Source organism: Tachypleus tridentatus, chromosome 8 (genome assembly GCF_004210375.1).
Source record: "Tachypleus tridentatus isolate NWPU-2018 chromosome 8, ASM421037v1, whole genome shotgun sequence".
NCBI lineage: Eukaryota > Metazoa > Arthropoda > Merostomata > Xiphosura > Limulidae > Tachypleus > Tachypleus tridentatus.
In genome coordinates this window covers 20,485,298-20,503,124 of record NC_134832.1, presented here as the reverse complement: position 1 = coordinate 20,503,124, position 17,827 = coordinate 20,485,298, and the positions used below count along the sequence as shown (strand labels likewise).

Sequence of the window (17,827 nt, the reverse complement as noted above, 5' to 3'; positions counted from 1 at the left end):
TTGTTGTGAGGAACTGGTTCAAAAAGTTTCCATATAACTTCGTACAGAAACTCAGGTAAAACATTTCATTATTACATAAGAGGAATGGCTTGAGTTTGACAGCCATCTGACTTTTAATTACGCGAAGACAACATCAAGTGAAAGTAACGCTTCATGGAATTTTTAGCATGGATCGCTGATCGCTCGTATTCAATATCGACCATGAAACAAATGCCACGAGAGATGTGGGTACGTTTGTTACCAGTTAATACATTTAAAGTCATTTTTAGAAGTCTACTATAGTTCTTTAACCAAATTTAATAGAATTCAGGTCAGCAGATTCTGACAAGAACTTGTAGTACCAAGACACCGAACTGACAGTTAATCGTACTTTAAATAGATAGAAAATAAATGTTACAATGACATGGTGGCCATTTGTTTTGCTGACTTCACGAGAATGGCGCAATAGAATACAAGTGCTTCATTCACCCTGAAAGTCCACTGAATATTTACTGTGAGTGTATGAGACTTAGGCAGTAGCTACATCTATATGTTTGTGTTCTGTGTTTGAAGCCCATTTGAGTTAAGATCGCAACATCCGTAGATATCCTTTCAGCTACTTCTTCAAATAAACTTGTAACGTTAAATACTCTAGATGAACAATTATTCTTTACATACAGAACAAACGAAAACTGGTCTTCAACTAATTTTATTGTGATTCATAAACAATTTATTTTTAAATGTTTCATTGTTATTTGTTTGGTTTAGCATGAACATCAGTAATGGTTCACAATAGGGTTCGTCCAGGAATTTCAAAAAATTCTGAAAGAACACACGAACAAAATCCATCTTAAAAACCAGACTTGTTCTTGAAACAACACTTAAAAAAATTCTATCTTAATTACTAAGGCTGGCAAACTACTGAACATGCATCATCAAAAAATATAGAAACCTGTTGAATAAAAATGTATTGATTATATTTTCAAGCCTACAACTATTACTCTAAAAATCTACACAAATTAGGTTGGAAATAGTGTCTACATAACTTTTCAAGATACAAATCCTTATTTTACTTAACTACAATTACTGCAAACATAATGTCAAAATAGGGAATTTGAGAGGAACAATAATATAATCCATCCTTTAAAAATTATAAGTGTTTAAAACCTGAATGTGAAAAAAAATACATTTTCAATTGAAAAAAAAAGCGTCAGTTGAAGACGCGATAGATATGTTAAAAACAACTGCATTATTTGAACGAGAAATACTTTAAAATGGCCGAATCAGAGAAGTTAAAATGACTGCTCGACAGTTGATACGTTGTTATTGGATGTAGCCTCACCTTAGAGATGAGAAAATACTTATAATAATTTGTACATGCTCTTTTCAGGTGCTCTGTTTCTAGAAGATCAGAAGAACAATCCAATAGAACTAGCATTCAAATATGCCGTGTATAGAATCAACAAAGACAGAACCATCCTTCCTAATGCTAGTTTAGTGTACGACATCAAACACATCCCTCGAGATGACAGCTTTCGTGCGTCAAAAAAAGGTAAAAAGCATTTCCATTTCATTGAAAGCAAGATTATGATGTCTATATGATGCATTAGGTTCGAAGGAAAACAAAAAGAGCAAAAACATACTAATAATTCCCACTCCAGAAGCATTTTCGTGTTTGCTTGAATTGATAAGGGTTTAAAAGGATTAATATAAGTCGTAAAATATTTCTAGGTTTTGTTTCTAAGTAACAGTTTTTAGATATTCTTCATATTTACAAGCCTTCTAAGGTGCAGTCTTCTAAACCCATCTTTTCTTTGAGATCAAAAAACTTTGGATATCCAAACTTTCAAAATGAAGGTTTGTTTTATTTTTACATGTATTGTTTCGAAAGCTGCTCTCTTTGAAATATCATTTGTGTTGGATGTTAATATGGAACAGATAATTTCATGCCCATATTAAAACAGTCGCGGAAGGAAACGTCTTTATTTATAAAGTGATCATTCCGAGCAATATGATTATCATGTAATGTTATTAATCAACTGAAACAAAGTGTTAAGTATCAAACGTATAATTTTGCTGTGAAACTACAGACAACTGTAATTTCGTCGAAGAAAAGAAATATGAGTCATTAAAATTGACACTTAGAGATAATATCAGCTGTGTACTATTAATTATAGGTATCACTAGCTTTGATACAATAATTTTATGTAATATCCTAGGATAACATCTTCAAGGTAAAACATTGTTTATTATACACGTTTAAACTGTAATATACTTATTTGTAATTACCCCTCGTGAAGTACAACTTTATATAACACATACCAAAAAGTATAGTGCATAATAACTGATGATTTGCCATTGGAAGTTACTTTCTTTTATACAACATAAATTGTTTTATTGATGGGTTATAGCTATATTTTAATAGTATGTGATCAAAAAAGACATTTTTGTTTTCAAGGTGTATGGTGAAATTTTAAATTTAATTTCATGAGTTTTTTTTTAATTATTCCATTGTGTTGTCTTAAAACTGAACCTGAAGGCAAGAGAAAATAAAAGAAAGCGAAATAAGTTAGAGTTTTAGAAATAATTATATCTAAGCATGTATTGAAAGAATCGGCAAAACTCTTTATTCGTCGAGCTTTATACAAGTTATGGCTGCACTTCGAATCATGAAGTTGATTTAACTTTGATAAGTTTTATACCTTGAGTCCAGAGAATCGACTGAAGTCTTTACACAGAGCTTTTGACAGACGTGCTCGAAGAAACTAAATAAAAATCAGCATCAAACCTTTGATGTTGACTTCAAATAAATACAATTCACAAGAGCCATGCAAAGATTAACTATAGATTTTTGTATGTGTTTACACAGTTGGGTAAAGTGTGTTGTTGTTTTTTCTGAGACTTGGAGAAACATTAAATGTCGATACTGTGTTGAGAAGAAAACACAAATGGGAATAAAGAAAGAACAACAAGAACATCTATAAGTATTTCAAATTTGTTTTTAATTATAAGATTAAATGGTAAATTAATAAAATTACTCTAAAATCGGCCTTAACTTGAATATTTTGATGATTTTTAAACAATAAAAGTATCAGCGGACATCAATGTTGTGCTGGAATGCGATTATGAACTTCAATTTCAAAACTTGTGACGTAAATTTGTTTGTTTGACTATACTCTACAAGAAAGCTTGGTCGATTTTTGTACTGAAGGATAAAATGTCTCTCAAAATTGTGAGCTCTTAATATTATAAATAAATAATAATAATACTTTACGTAAGCTTTCGTTTTCATATATCAATAGCAGCAGAAATAGCATGAAAAAGTTTTATGAATATTAGCGTAACTAAATAACTTCACATGAATATTTCATGGGAACTATATTTAAGAACAATCTTTTATGTTATTGTTTTTTTTTAATATTGCAGCATTAATGGGTATTTATAGTAATGTTAATGTTACTAAATGATGATTAATTACGCAGTTAGAAACATAAAGGGTCTATAATTACGATAAACAGACTATTTTTTTCAGTATTTGCTTTCTAGTTATAAACGTAAAACGATTGGTTTGATCTGTAAAGTTACATCATGAAAATGTTTAATAAACGTACAGACAAGAATACAAGTTTCGAAGGTAAAAATACTTTCCATTATATTAAAATGTTTAAATAATTTTATTAAAGTTATGCTTCATGAAAGTTAAGAAGTAACTAGATAACCCTCATAATTATAGGTGTATTCTTATAGCAAAGCCACATCGGGCTATCTGCTGAGCCCAGCGAGGGGAATCGAGCCCCTGATCTTGTAAATCCGTAGACTTACCGCTGTACTAATGGGGGTCGTCAGAGTTATGTCTATTTAATATGTTTAGATGTAGTCAGTAAATATTTATACTATAGAAACAAAAGTCTATACATTAACTTCCACAGTTTTATGCATATAAGAAAATAAAATCTTTTGAAAAAGTACTAAATATTACCATATTTGAAACTTGAACAATTTATTAATTTTAAAATTAACTTAAGTAATATTTTTATTTATTAAAAATACCACAATATATACATATATTTTTTCCTGCTTAGCTACTTTGAAACATCACTCAATAAATTTGAACAGAATATTTCATACCCTATTTAACTAGTAATTTAAATATTTCACAATAGATTTGAGGTAACGATTTTGTAACTTGTAAAACGACCGTACATTTTCAATGTGTGGTAAAGAAAGCTACTACCCCACTGAGCTGAAAATGATGAAAAAAACTTTACACCCCTACCAGGCTGCTTTCTAACATTCAACCATAAGTTTGACGAGACGATTCATATAACAACCGGTCACTTGAAAAATTATTTTATCAATAAGATTTATGTATATCACTCAAAAGCCATCATATATTACATTATATTTACAACAAGTAAATCAACTTTTATTGCCATTAGACTTTTATCAAAACTAATTATGATAGCTGTTCGTGATGATGAAAAAAACACACTTGAAGAGAAAATTATATATGTAAAAACGGCTGGTATGAATATAGAAATCACTCTGTAGAGGAGAGAACAACGTTTTGACCTTCCTCGGTCATTGCCAGGTTCACACCCATACCATCCGTTTTTACTTATATAATGGTTGCTTTGTATTAATACCCATGATCTTACATGATTCCAACTTAAAATTCAATATTATGTTCACTTGAAACCACACAAACCGCATCAATACAAAATAAAATGCGTAAAGATATTTATGTTAAATTTAATTAAATATTTTTCAACACCATTCTCACCAGATCATTATCGAGTTATTTGTTGCTGTTAAATTCGCAGCAGACTAACAATATATTGCAAGATAATATACCTAACTTAAAAAACAAAAAAGTGATAATGCTATCTATTAAAACTATGTAGCAAATTTGACATCAAATAAAAGTAGAAATTAAAACGTGGCACCTTACGATTTATTTTTCTATGGTTAAAAAAGCTACAACAGCCTTTTTCTTGAAAACAATACTCTATAATCTCGAGCACAGCTCTTAGAGTACCAACAACATATTCTAAAGTACTCATAATCCTTCGATGCCAACCTTATTTTTATTTTGAATTCTATAGATTATTTTCCGGTTTATTCCTTTAGTTATTTGCTTATTAGATGAATGTCTTGAATCTTTCTTCATTTATTCAATGTTTAGTTCAAACCTACATAATGGGATATAAAAACTCGATTTATAAGCGGTCGTACTTACCTCTGACCCACCGGTTATAGTTGATTGAAGTTTTTGCTTATTCACGTGTGTGTTTTTTTCTTTTAAACAAACTTTTACAAATTTGTAAGAAAAGTAATTCTTCTGAATTCGTCCTCCGTTTTAAAACGTGAGAGAATTATTACGATCATTGGTCATGACGTTTCGCACCAGTTTCTACAATTAAGAATGAAATACCGGATAATTCTGACTGAAAATGTAACTACGCAATAGGTTTCACACTAAAGTTAAATAAACCTTCTTAGAAGTATTTCGTGAGCTTAAATGAATACGATAATTATGAAAGTTTTCTTCTGTCGTACACACTTTGCTGTAATTAAATATTTTACAAATTGTTCAAATAAATTCGACCTAAATTATTGTAGATAAACGAAGAAAAAAAGTTTATAATAGATATGCGCCATCTAGATGATGAAGCTGAAAATTTCTGTACTCATAACGTATTACACATTCTCAAATTCGCTTACTGTAACGTAGATTACGTATAAAATCAATAAGAAAAATATCGATTCACTTTGATTTCTAGTTTAGTCTTTCTTTAATCTGTTCTAAAGCACAGCGTTTGTTAATCAACGAGGATTTTAATTATGGCTAGCGCAGGAAAGCAAGCAAGAAGATGTGCGATTAATTTGTATGTATAATGTAATCCATGAAGATCTCGGTGGACACAGCAGATAGCACTATGTGGCTTTCGTATATAAAAGTGTGTTTTTCATTTAGCAAAGTCACCTCGGGCTATCTGCTGAGTTCACCAAGGGGAACCGAACCCTAATATAAAAAAACACACACTCACGAAGATCTTGAGATTAGAATGAAATAAACAAATAAGAAACATATGATGATAATGCTTTATTAGTAACTGTTTATGTTTTAAGTCATCATAACAAAGACGGTGGTCTAAAAACTAAAGTGTAAAGTATATTTACAAGTGAGAGTGATGCAGTTAAATTTCAAATATTCCCATTTTAGAAACATTACTTTCAGGGATAATGAAAGAAATGTACCAGTACAGAGACCTTGTAAGACAATTTAGGAAACAATCAATAGCAGTTCTCGTGATGACGTCAGTTTTCTTGCTTATTATTGTTTAGATGCAACCTAGTGGTTCAATGGTAAGTATGTTGGTTTCTAACTAATAATCGAGTTTTAGTACTGCAATAAGCAGATCACAGATAACTCATTGTAAAGTTTTACAATAAACAACAACTATATTTATCGTAAGATATTAAGATTAAACCTACTACATTTTTAAACACACTCTTAAGCTAGTCCCTTCGGTGATTTCAAGAATGTATAATAGCAATATTCCAACCACACCATACTCGACATATTCTTTGTCAACAATGCGTTTTACATAATCCATAATTTTTATGCCAGCTAGGAATAAAATACTATAAACATAACAGTGGTCTGAGTACCAATTATGTAAGTCATTTGATACTACAACAGTTGATATAGTGTGTACGCTTTTACAAGCTGGTAAAGAATAATTACAATTACACTTCTCAAAAGACATTAGTATTATGCCTATTACGTTTTTTTAAAATACATTTTAATGTAGCTCCTTAGAGATTTGAAACATTATAAGACCATACAAACATAAATGTACAGAACATTGTCTGTAGAAAATATATTACTTACGTCTATAATAAAGTTCCTGGTTCAAAAAGTTTATAGTTTTCCACATTTTATCAACATAAGTTATGTAATTTTTTCCACACTAATGCCTACCTTTAACTTATCCACATTTTCTCCAACGCTGTGAGGTTTTTATACAAACAAAAAGCCTAAATCCGGTTAGGAAGAAAAGAAGTTATGGTAATGTTGTAACCATCAGTTCCTACATAAATAATTTAAAGAGACTAGACATACATTAGTTGATGTACTCTTTACAAAAGTAGATGCCACAAAAAAAACCAACTTAAGACAGGTAAAATAATGTTAAACAATGACTTTGATTCATACTATGTACTTGGAAAGAGCACAAATTCTTCACAGCACATTCAGAAGTGATGTAATGAATAATTATGCACACAAGCTTCTAAAACTTTTCAATAAAGTGCATACAAGTCAGGTATTTTTTTACAAAATATTTTACAAATGTTCGTCATACTAGTTACCACCTGAGTACTCAAAAGGCCAGTAATGCAGTGTCATTTCACTCTTGAGGTGCATTATGAATCTTAGAAATCACTCCTGGTTCTAGACTTTGCAGATAATAACGTTAGGTGTCCTGGCTGTGAATTTAGCGAGTACAGTGTTGTCTCCACATCTAGATATGGTGATCAATCCAACAAGATGTAATACAAATATTTTGCGACCGAACACTACTCTACTGATAGGAAATTAAGGGTCACAATGCCCTTTTGATTCAGTTAATATTGCAATTAACAAACTGTCTTATCTTTGTAATAATCAAGCGTAATATATTCAGTGATCTTCAGTGAAATATAACTTAATATCTCAGCCATTGGTCTTACAATTGTTTTTGTGTATAGAAATTAATCAGAGCATGTGTAAATATATACAAAAATAAACCTTTCTCCTCAGTGCAGTTATTGTAGAAAACTAACATATGAGAACATCTTTAATTTAGACTTTTCAAAAACTGTCGTATACGTAAACGTTTAGTTACATATTAAATCAAATCAGTGTTGTGAATGTCATTTATCTTCACTTCTTGCCTTGAAACACCTCACGGCGTTAATATGTACTACACACATACAAGTTACTTCTAATCAAAGCTCCTCCAATGACATTTAGTAATCTGAGGATCGCGGATTTGAATCCCCGTCACACCAAACATGCCCGCCCTTTCAGCCTTGGGAGCGTTATATATGTGACGTTCAATCCCACTCACTATTCGTTGGTAAAAGAGTAGCATCAAAGTTAGAGGTGGGTAGTCTAGTTTTACAATATAAATTAGGGACAGCTAGCGCAGATAGACTTCGTGTAGCTTTTCGCGAAGTTCAATACAAACAATCCAACCCATGACAGTTCTGTATTGTATTGTATAGAAACTGAGGACAAACAGGAAGATATATTTTATCAGCACGGTTTTATTAATAGAAAAGGTCGAGTAGCAAAAAATATTTTGTAAATGGAAAGCACTAACGAAAACTATATTAAATAGACAAAAGAAATGTTTGTGTTTTTCTTATATCAAAACAACATTGGGCTACATGCTATATCCACCGAGGGCAATTGAACTTCTAATTTTAGAGTTGTAAATTCTAGACTTACCGCTGTCCTATATATCATCATTATATAACCGAATTTCCAAACATGTTACAAAAACAAGTTTTTTATTTGATTTAATAAATAAGCCTAACGAGTCTGGCAGTTTGTGTGAAATAATAGAATATTATGTGTAGAAAATAAAAGTTAAATTATACAAATTATGATAGATAAAATGCATACAAATAATTATCCGTATTTATAGTTTTTCGTTTAATCAATTTAGGCAGCTAAGTGGTGAAGGATTCATCTGCTTCTCAAATTAATTTGTGTGGGTTATTAATAAGAGTCATAAACGCTGAATGACTACTCATTTAATAGAAAAGTTTTAAGGCCCTGCATGGCCAGGTGGTTAAGGCGCTCGATTAGTAATCCGCTGGTAGTGGGTTCGAATCCTTTTCACACCCAACACCTTTCAGTCGTGAAAACGTTACAATTTTACGGTCAATCCTATTATTTACTGGTAAAAGAGTAGCCCAAGAGTTGGCGGTGGGTGATAACGACTACCTGCTTTCCCTCTAGTCTTACACTGCTAAATTAGGGACAATATTTTATTGTTTTACTCCTCTCTTTAGCATATATTTGGGAAAGACAAGAGGAATTTATGAAGAAATACCAGAGCACATTGCTATCCTATTCTCTTTTATGATGAGGATCGTCATTTGCAAGAATTGTTTGTTTGTTTTGAATTTCGCGCAAAGCTACACGAAGACTATCTGCGCTAGCTGTCCCTAAATTAGCAACGTAAAGCTAGAAGGAAAGAAGCTAGTCATCACCACCCACAGCCAACTCTTGGGCTACTCTTTTACCAACAAATAGTGGGATTGACCGTCACATTATAAGGCCCCCACGGCTGAAAGGGCAAGTATGATTGGTGTGACTGGGATTCAAACCCTGCAAGAACTGTATCGCTTGAAATTGTTTCTAAGTTTATATTTTTATTTTGAAAGTCGGAAATAGGTAAATTATAAAATAATTTTAAAAAATTACCTAACCCATATAAAAGTCGTTATTTGTTACGTCACGTTTGATTTCCCTTAATTTCTCGAAAAAGGAGGAGTCATAAAATCCAAAATACATTTATCGAGTTAGAATAATTAGATAACTGTTTAACCATTACGATTTTAGTGACAGAGTGCATGGGGGTCATGAGGGTGTGTTAGTATAATAAGTCTAATATAAAGACACAGAGTGGAAACACTTAACCTAGAGCCAAGTGCATAAAATTTATTATTAAAGTAAAACTTTGGATTCAATTAAACTCGCATCGTTTCCGAACTTAACTATATTCTTTATATTTCTATCGTCTTTTGACAAACAAACTAATTCCCTTTAATCATCTGTGACTCTGAAGTAAGAAATCAAGAAATATTTTTCCAGTTCTATTGTCTATACATTTCACTTTATATTTTCAGTACATAAACTAACAATAGTATTACGTTATATTTTGTTGGTAAGCTACATGACATAAATACCATTGTTAGAATATAGAGTTACCAAAACACACCATTTTTTTTCTGTATATTAGAAGTTGTTAACCTAACTGATTTTTACCAATAATTATTTTATAAATATTCCACGAATGTATTTTAGGAATGATCTTAATTTTGATTAGTTCACAAAAGAATTTACCGACGTTTGACTGCCTCGACCACACTTTTTTGCCTCTTTATTGGTCGAGCTTGATTATGGACAATTTATTTTTTTCAAGAAGTATAAAATGTGAGGTTAGGTTATACTAAGGAGAATATGTGTAACTATAATTTTATGTAACAAGTAAAATGAATAAAATACGTGGAAATTAACTAGTAATATCAATACGCTATATTTTCCCAGTGAAAAAAAATGGCGATTTTCAGTTTACCTGTTTGTAATTCTAATAAACTAGTTGGTCTTAAGTATATATAAGAAATTCAGATAATTTCGATTAACATTTTTGTATCGTAGTTTAAATCGCTGACAATTAATAATGTAGCAAATTTCATTTCTATTTTATTTTTACATTATTACAGATCTTATCTGTTATTTCTTTTAGAAGCGTTTATCTAAAGCTTAAGTTCCTATGATGTTATTTTGAAAAAAAATAAACAAACATACAATCCATTTTACATTTGAAAATGGCGTCTAAGAATTAACACTAACATTAAGGTTTAGCGCTTTAACATATTAAATATTAGGTTTGGTTTGGTTTGGTTTTGGAATTTCGCGCAAAGCTACTCGACGGCTATCTGTGCTAGCCGTCCCTAATTTTGCAGTGTAAGACTAGAGGGAAGGCAGCTAGTCATCACCACCCACCGCCAACTCTTGGGCTGCTTTTTTACCAACGAATAGTGGGATTGACCGTACCGTTATAAGCCCCCACGGCTGGGAGGGCGAGCATGTTTGGCGTGACGCGGGCGCGTACCCGCGGATTACGAGTCGCACGCCTTACGCGCTAGGCAATTAAATATTAAAACAGATTAGCATATGAACTTTTTCGTATGAGATATCAATAAGACACGTTTGTAATTCAAAACACTTATCATTAACTTAAACAGATTTGTAAACATACAACTGTAAGGAGCTTAACATCTAAATACAAATGACAACTCGAATTGAATGAGTTCTATAATCTTCGGTAGATGTTCGCTTACTCAATCGTTTCCTAACGACGACGCAGCATGCCAAATGGACAGTTATTAAGTAGCAATATGCTCAAACTAAATGAGTACAAGTTACAAATATATTCTATAATTTTTCTTTCTGTCCTCTTTCAAGTTTTACCTACGTGTTGCTTGATAGGTGATGATATTCTATATTCTTATTGACTAATATCCTTTTAACTTCTGTGAAGAGGTTTTTTTTATTAACAAAGCACCATTTAAAACCGATATCCAATTGCATGAGTGATGCATTTCATAAGTACTTTGTGTGAAGCCATCTGCATGCATAGTCTAAGGTATTCAAACGGTTTTCTGTGTTCTTAAATATACAGAAATCTTTGAAATATAATAATGAAATTTTCATAAGAGTATGGACCTACAAGAAACTCACAGTCGGTGTGTGTAAAATAAATTAAAATCCCCATGAAACAGGTTACTGCCTAATTGGTTGGTCAGGCAACAGGTTTTGTGGGATGGTCATTTCTTTTACTCAAAACAATGGAACTGTACGTCTGTTGCACTCTCTTTCTTGTTGAGTAAAATGAATTTTACCTAATATAACCAAGGGTTGTCTTTTACTGTTTTCTCTTTTAGCTCCAGCGTATTGACAGACTACATGCTCGTGCAAAACAAGAATTATTGTACAGCTAGACTTTTTACAAATCAGTATCTCAAGCTACAACGTAGCTCCCTCTTAACATAACTATTTTATTTTATGTCATGGCTCTTGATATACCTTATTAAAAGATTGATTCACAAAAAGGATCGCAGTGTTTGAGGATTACAATAAAAAAGTGCTATTCTTGAAATAAAGTGAATAAATCAAGGAGACTGAACTCGCAGTGTTAAAATAAAAATACAAGCTATCTACCTTTCCTTGATGTGATGAATACGAAGATATATAACTCATATATCATAGGAGTTTATAGGAAACCACAAAGTGTAAATCTAGTTACTTCAACAGTATAAGAACAGACGTTATAAACGATCTAGTTTAAAACAATAATAAAGAATTTTAACACCAAAAAAACCCTAAAGAAAATGGAAAGAAAACACTTCACAAGAACCCTCTTTAACAATAGTTATATAGAACACTTGACAAATAAAATAAAATTATACACTGATAATAAATAGCCGCGTGAATAATGCAGTAGTTTCCATCAAGAAGACCCACGATCAACATTTAAAATGGTATTTTTAAGACTTCGTTGTACTTAGCAGAAGGCTAGCAGTTGAAACATAGAATGAAATATAGTAATTTATATATAACTGTCACAAATGATACTGAATAATAAGAACTTACATCATCTTATGGAAGTCTCAAGAAGTCCACGATGTATAACTTACCTTGCCATATTGGACGTCAAATTCTTACTATAGGCAAAATGCTTTCTAATATGTTCTTGTCTGACACTATAAATCACGGCTCGGCATGGCCAGGTGACTTAAGACGTTCGACTCGTTATCTGAGGGTGGCCGATTCGAATCCCCGTCGAGCGAAACAGGCTCGCTCTTTCAACAGTGTAAAATTATAATGTCACGGTCAATCCCACTATTCGTTGGTAAAAGAATAACCCAAGAGTTGGTGAGTGGTGATGACTAGCTGCCTTTCTTCTAGTCTTACACTGCTAAATTAGGGACGGCTAGCGTAAATAGGCCTTGAGTAGCTTTGCGCGAAATTCAAAACAAACAAACAAACACTATAAATCATCTCACAGTTTTGCATGTAGAAAAATCTATCGAGAACTGAGCATGCATAGAGCTTGGGAGATATTCACGCCTTCAAATGCTGTTAAAGCATTACCAAATCTTACATTTAGAATAATTTATGTTATTGCTGAAAAAGAATGTCTGAATTTTAATATAGTGATATCAGACATCATATAAACAAAGTACATGATCACTCACGAGCTACAGCTGTAACGTCCATACATAAAGAACAGTTGCTATAATTGGTCACATATAATTCAGCGTTTATATTCTATACATGTTTAGGACTTAAGCATGTTTAGAGTCTAAACGTGCTAATAAAGCGAACAAGATATATTTTTAGGTTTGAAAAGGTCATTTACATAGTGTAAGCAGAAGAAAATGTTTTAATTTACGTTTTTGAAGTTAGTACATTTTTGTTTTATTTCCTACATTGTGTTTATCTTATGGCAAACATGTTGATTATCATAAAAGCATAGAAGTAAAAATAAATTTCAAATATGTATTTCTTCTACGTTATTGAACACGGAATGGCAGCATTACACTTGAAACACAACCTCAAAGAAACAACAAAATCTGTTAGCAGTGTGAAGCACATTTACTCCAGTAGTGTTTGTTAACAATAGTCAACAATAACTGTCAAAAAAGCAACGCATCATACATTGTGTAAAAAATAAAATTATTATATCTAGCACTATTTCAATGTGATGCCAAGTGATGTAGTTCAGTGTTTGTTTGTTTTTGAATTTCGTGCAAACCTACACGAGGCTTATCTGCACTATCTGTCCCTAATTTAGTAGTTTAAAACTAGAGGGAAGGCAGTTAGTCATCACCACCCACCACCAACTCTGGAACTACTCATTCACCAATGAATATTAGGATTGACCGTCTCGTTATAACGCTCCCACGTCTAAAATGACGAGCATGATTGGTGTTACGAGGATTTGAACCGGTGACCATCAAATTACGAGTCGAGTAGTACCTTAACCACCTGGCCATGCCGGGCCAGAAATAATGCAAAACATTTTAATGTCTGAATATATGTTTATAAATTGTATATGTAGAACGTTTCATTTAGAATTAATTTAATTATGGAAAGAATGAACAAAGTAGTGGTAATTCTTAGTCGGAAATAAAAACCTCAGAACTTTATCCTATGAGGATAAAGGATGCGGATATGTAACATTTCTGAATGTATTATGTTGTTTTTCATTTTTCTTTCAAACACTGTAAAATTTGCATAACTAGAAAATAAGCATAATAGTTTTGTGGATTGTTTGGAAACTCATACTTCTGTAATCCGATCTGGATTTAGAGAATGTTTGTTCAATTCATGTGATTTATAAACTAGTATACAGATATAAAGTATAAGAGATAAAAACATTAAACATGTAGATATATGAATCAAATAACGAATTGTGTTAAGCCTTTATGAAAGCATATATTTATACTCTTCTAGTCTCTTAAACAATGATGTCACATAAAACTACCATATTAATAGTTATTAATTATTAAGACTGTCTAGCATGTTCTGAGCTTTAACCAAAAATAACCACTTTTTCATGAAATATTACTTGATTATTGAAGAATACTCTAGACACACAACTCGAAGAAGCTTGGCAAGGTATTTTAAATATATTAGTTGGCTTTAGTCTTAATAATAAAAGCCAATGGTCGTTTTGCATGCTTTGATAAGCTACGTTATAAATAAGATCAAATAACGTAATGGTAGCTGTTTAGTAGTCACAGTTTTTAAATTATCTGAGAAATGATCTAACCTGATCTAATGATCAGAGGTATGGATCGAAAGGTTCAGTGTTGGATCCTTCATATACTGTCGGAGAGTCATAACTATGATGATTTGTCCTGGAATTTGGTTAATAGTAGTAGCATAGGCAGTGAGTGTTGCTAACTGGTAACTCTCTTGCAGTCAACAGTTCTGAATTATGGAAGGTTATTACTATAGTTTAGAATCTCTTATTTGACCATTTAACTCATCGTACTGTTAATGTTGAACACACAGTCTTGGAAACTGGCGATAGGTACATCATATATCAACGTAGTCGTAAAACACAATTCAAATCATCATTTAAGTTATGTTCACATATACACCGTTCTGTTGTCTTTACATTCTCATACTATACATATACATTTTCTTTGAAGATAAATTTAGTAATTCAATTTTGTTGGAACGTATACTCTTCAAGCTTTTGTGAGACTGTGAACAGTGCATTGGAATGATATCAATTAAGATATGTGTTAAGTATCGGAATTCAACATTACAATGTTTTAATAAGTTATTTTACATATATAACTGTAAGTGGTGACAGGGATAAATATTTTCTTTAGATATACAAATTTTGTATATATTTAACTTTTTCTTTAGTCTTTAGAGTAATTTTCATCTTCTAGTTTAGAACAATTAGTCCTAGAGGTAAAGTAAATATTACAAGTATTTATTGCGCTACTTTCTTTAACTGCCTATAAAACGAATTTTTCTACAAACGTAGATTATATTGTTGAGTAGTCTAGGGTTAAGGTTACTTCAGATACAGCAACATTTTAAAAGATGTCTTTTTATCTCTCCAATGGTGTATCCATTTCGACTAAAGCATAATTTAGTTTTATTTATATTTTTATGTAACTAAAGAAAGTATTAAGATTTTTCAGGTTAATATAAAAGCGAAAATAATAATTAATCAAATGATAAGCAATGTCTTGCAAATAGTGCAGTTTTAATATGGGATTGTTGAAACATTGCTAGAAAGAGGTGATTTAAGTGATTGCTAGAAAGAGGTGTTTTAAGTTATTGCTAGAGAGAGGTGTTTTAAATCATTTCTAGTGTGTGAATCTTTTACCTTTATTTCACACAAAATGTAGAATTTTAGCTGTAGGTATGTTTTTCTTAAAGTTTGTTTTTTAATTAGTAGCTACCAGATTTGAATAAAATCTATGGTAAGAGATAATCTGATAGTTTTTCATTGCTATTCGTCAATAAAATGAGAAGGAATTTTTTTCTTCCTATAGATGTTTCAGAAAGAATTTTAAATCATAAATGCATTAATAACTTCATAATAAAAATATATTATTAATAATGACGTTGAGAAATAATTATTCAGTAAGAAGGTAATGGATTTATTTATTGTTGATTTCTGAATACAATGTAATTTCTGCTACAATTTGGATTCAAGGGTGTTCAAACATATGATCCGAAATTATGTGTAAATAATAATTGTATGCATTTCCAAGCGGATTAAAATTTGTTCAAAAGAACCAAATATAGTTGTTCCTTATCGTATTATTTAGGTATGATGAGTTAAAATACTTTATTTGAATTTCAATCAAACCTACTTCATAGAAATGTGAAACTAATATATCGAATCCATCCTAAGAGTGTCACGGCTCATTGGTTAACATGTATTGCTTTATTACATATTTGAATGAAAATAATTACATTTTAATGAAATTAAATAGTAAAATTAATTACAATTTAATGAAGTTAAATAGTGAAAATAATTACATTTTAATGAAGTTAAATAGTGAAAATAATTACATTTTAATGAAGTTAAATAATAAACTCATAAAGAAGGACTGCTTTATTTTATATATATAAATATATATATTGTGGTTCAAAGAATTTGAATTTCGCGTTGAATTGGATAACATACAGTTTAGATTATTTATCATCATGATTAGCTACTCATTAGGTATCTGAGTTGTGTGCCATTTCCAACTAAATTAACTCTACTTTCTTAAAGCTGTGAAATAACACTCAAATTTCTTCGCTTTATAAGAATAGCAAACTACAAGATCAAGCCGATAAAGTTTATCCCTGCATTGCCTACACATGAAAAGTTCTCCCACATATCAAAAGTGAGTATACTGAGCAGAAAAAATAACAACAATATTTTCTTGTGGTTTGCGCTTCTAGACTTTTTGTTTTTCTATCATTGTAAGTTTGTTTTAAAGTACATTTCCTAGCCGTACATTGCATGGTTTCCGTCTACAGTGAGAACTTGATGGATGAGTCACACAACGTAGGAGGCGCTTATCTTTATTGTAGTGATAAATGTTTATTATCACATTTCTACTGATTTTGTCATACCTTTCAGTGCTTTTCCTAATAACGAATTGTGCTATTCATTTGTTAACTTTACATAAGCTGTTTATGCAGTACCATTAAGTAATTTGTGAATTTGTTAACAAACATTTTTCAATATGAATGTATACATAGTAAGATTTAAAGCTATATCCATATGAAGGAGAAACACCCTTGCTTTTAAGAACTGTAACGGTCGGTTCACTTCACATTAAATGGCTGTATGGAGCAGTTTGGAGTAAAAAATGAAATAAATCAGTATAATTTTTTCGACTTTTTATAAATAACAGAGAAGTAAATACGTGTTTAAGACTTCTTTCATATAAGCTTCCGTCGTGCCAAACATGCTCGCCCTTTCAGCCGTGGGCTTCGTAGGGAGGTAGTTTCATTCATAACGTTCTTTTTTAAATAGACATGTATATTTGTTTGTCTTGATCTTCATTTACTATGCACTTATTTATTATTGCTTTAGCTATATTGATCAAAACTGTTTTGTACCGAGAACATTCGTTCTATTATATATATTCCGTTGTCACAGGAACTTTTGATCCCTGTCAATTAAACTTTCTTTCTGATGAAACTCGAAATGTCAAAACAAGCGAAAGTGAAAGCAGGCAAAATTTAATTTTTTTCTTTGCTTTAGCAGAATCGCTTTAAAATAAAAGACAATACCAATATATAGCATGTGAGTAGCTGCTATTTAAAAAAGAAACTTGACATTAAATGTAAATGCATCTGTTTCGTGAAATTGAAAATCAATATCAATTTGTTTGAACAAAGGTCTTATTGTTTCAAATATAGTCAAAATATTTGATGTATTGCTCTTAATCAGATAAAGAGAAATACAAATTAATATACAGTTTTGTGAAACGGACACTAATGTGAAGTTTAGATTTATGTGGG

At 31.2% G+C, this 17,827-nt stretch overlaps 1 protein-coding gene across 2 annotated transcripts in view; it reads left to right on the top strand.

The window, feature by feature from the left end:
- Positions 1-17,827, top strand: part of LOC143258635 (glutamate receptor ionotropic, kainate 2-like) — a 122,142-nt gene that overhangs the window by 54,144 nt on the left and 50,171 nt on the right. For both annotated transcript variants that reach the window (XM_076517882.1, XM_076517881.1), the window contains exon 2: positions 1,370-1,531. In XM_076517882.1, the coding sequence (XP_076373997.1) occupies positions 1,370-1,531 (162 nt within the window). The remainder of the gene's footprint in view (positions 1-1,369; positions 1,532-17,827) is intronic.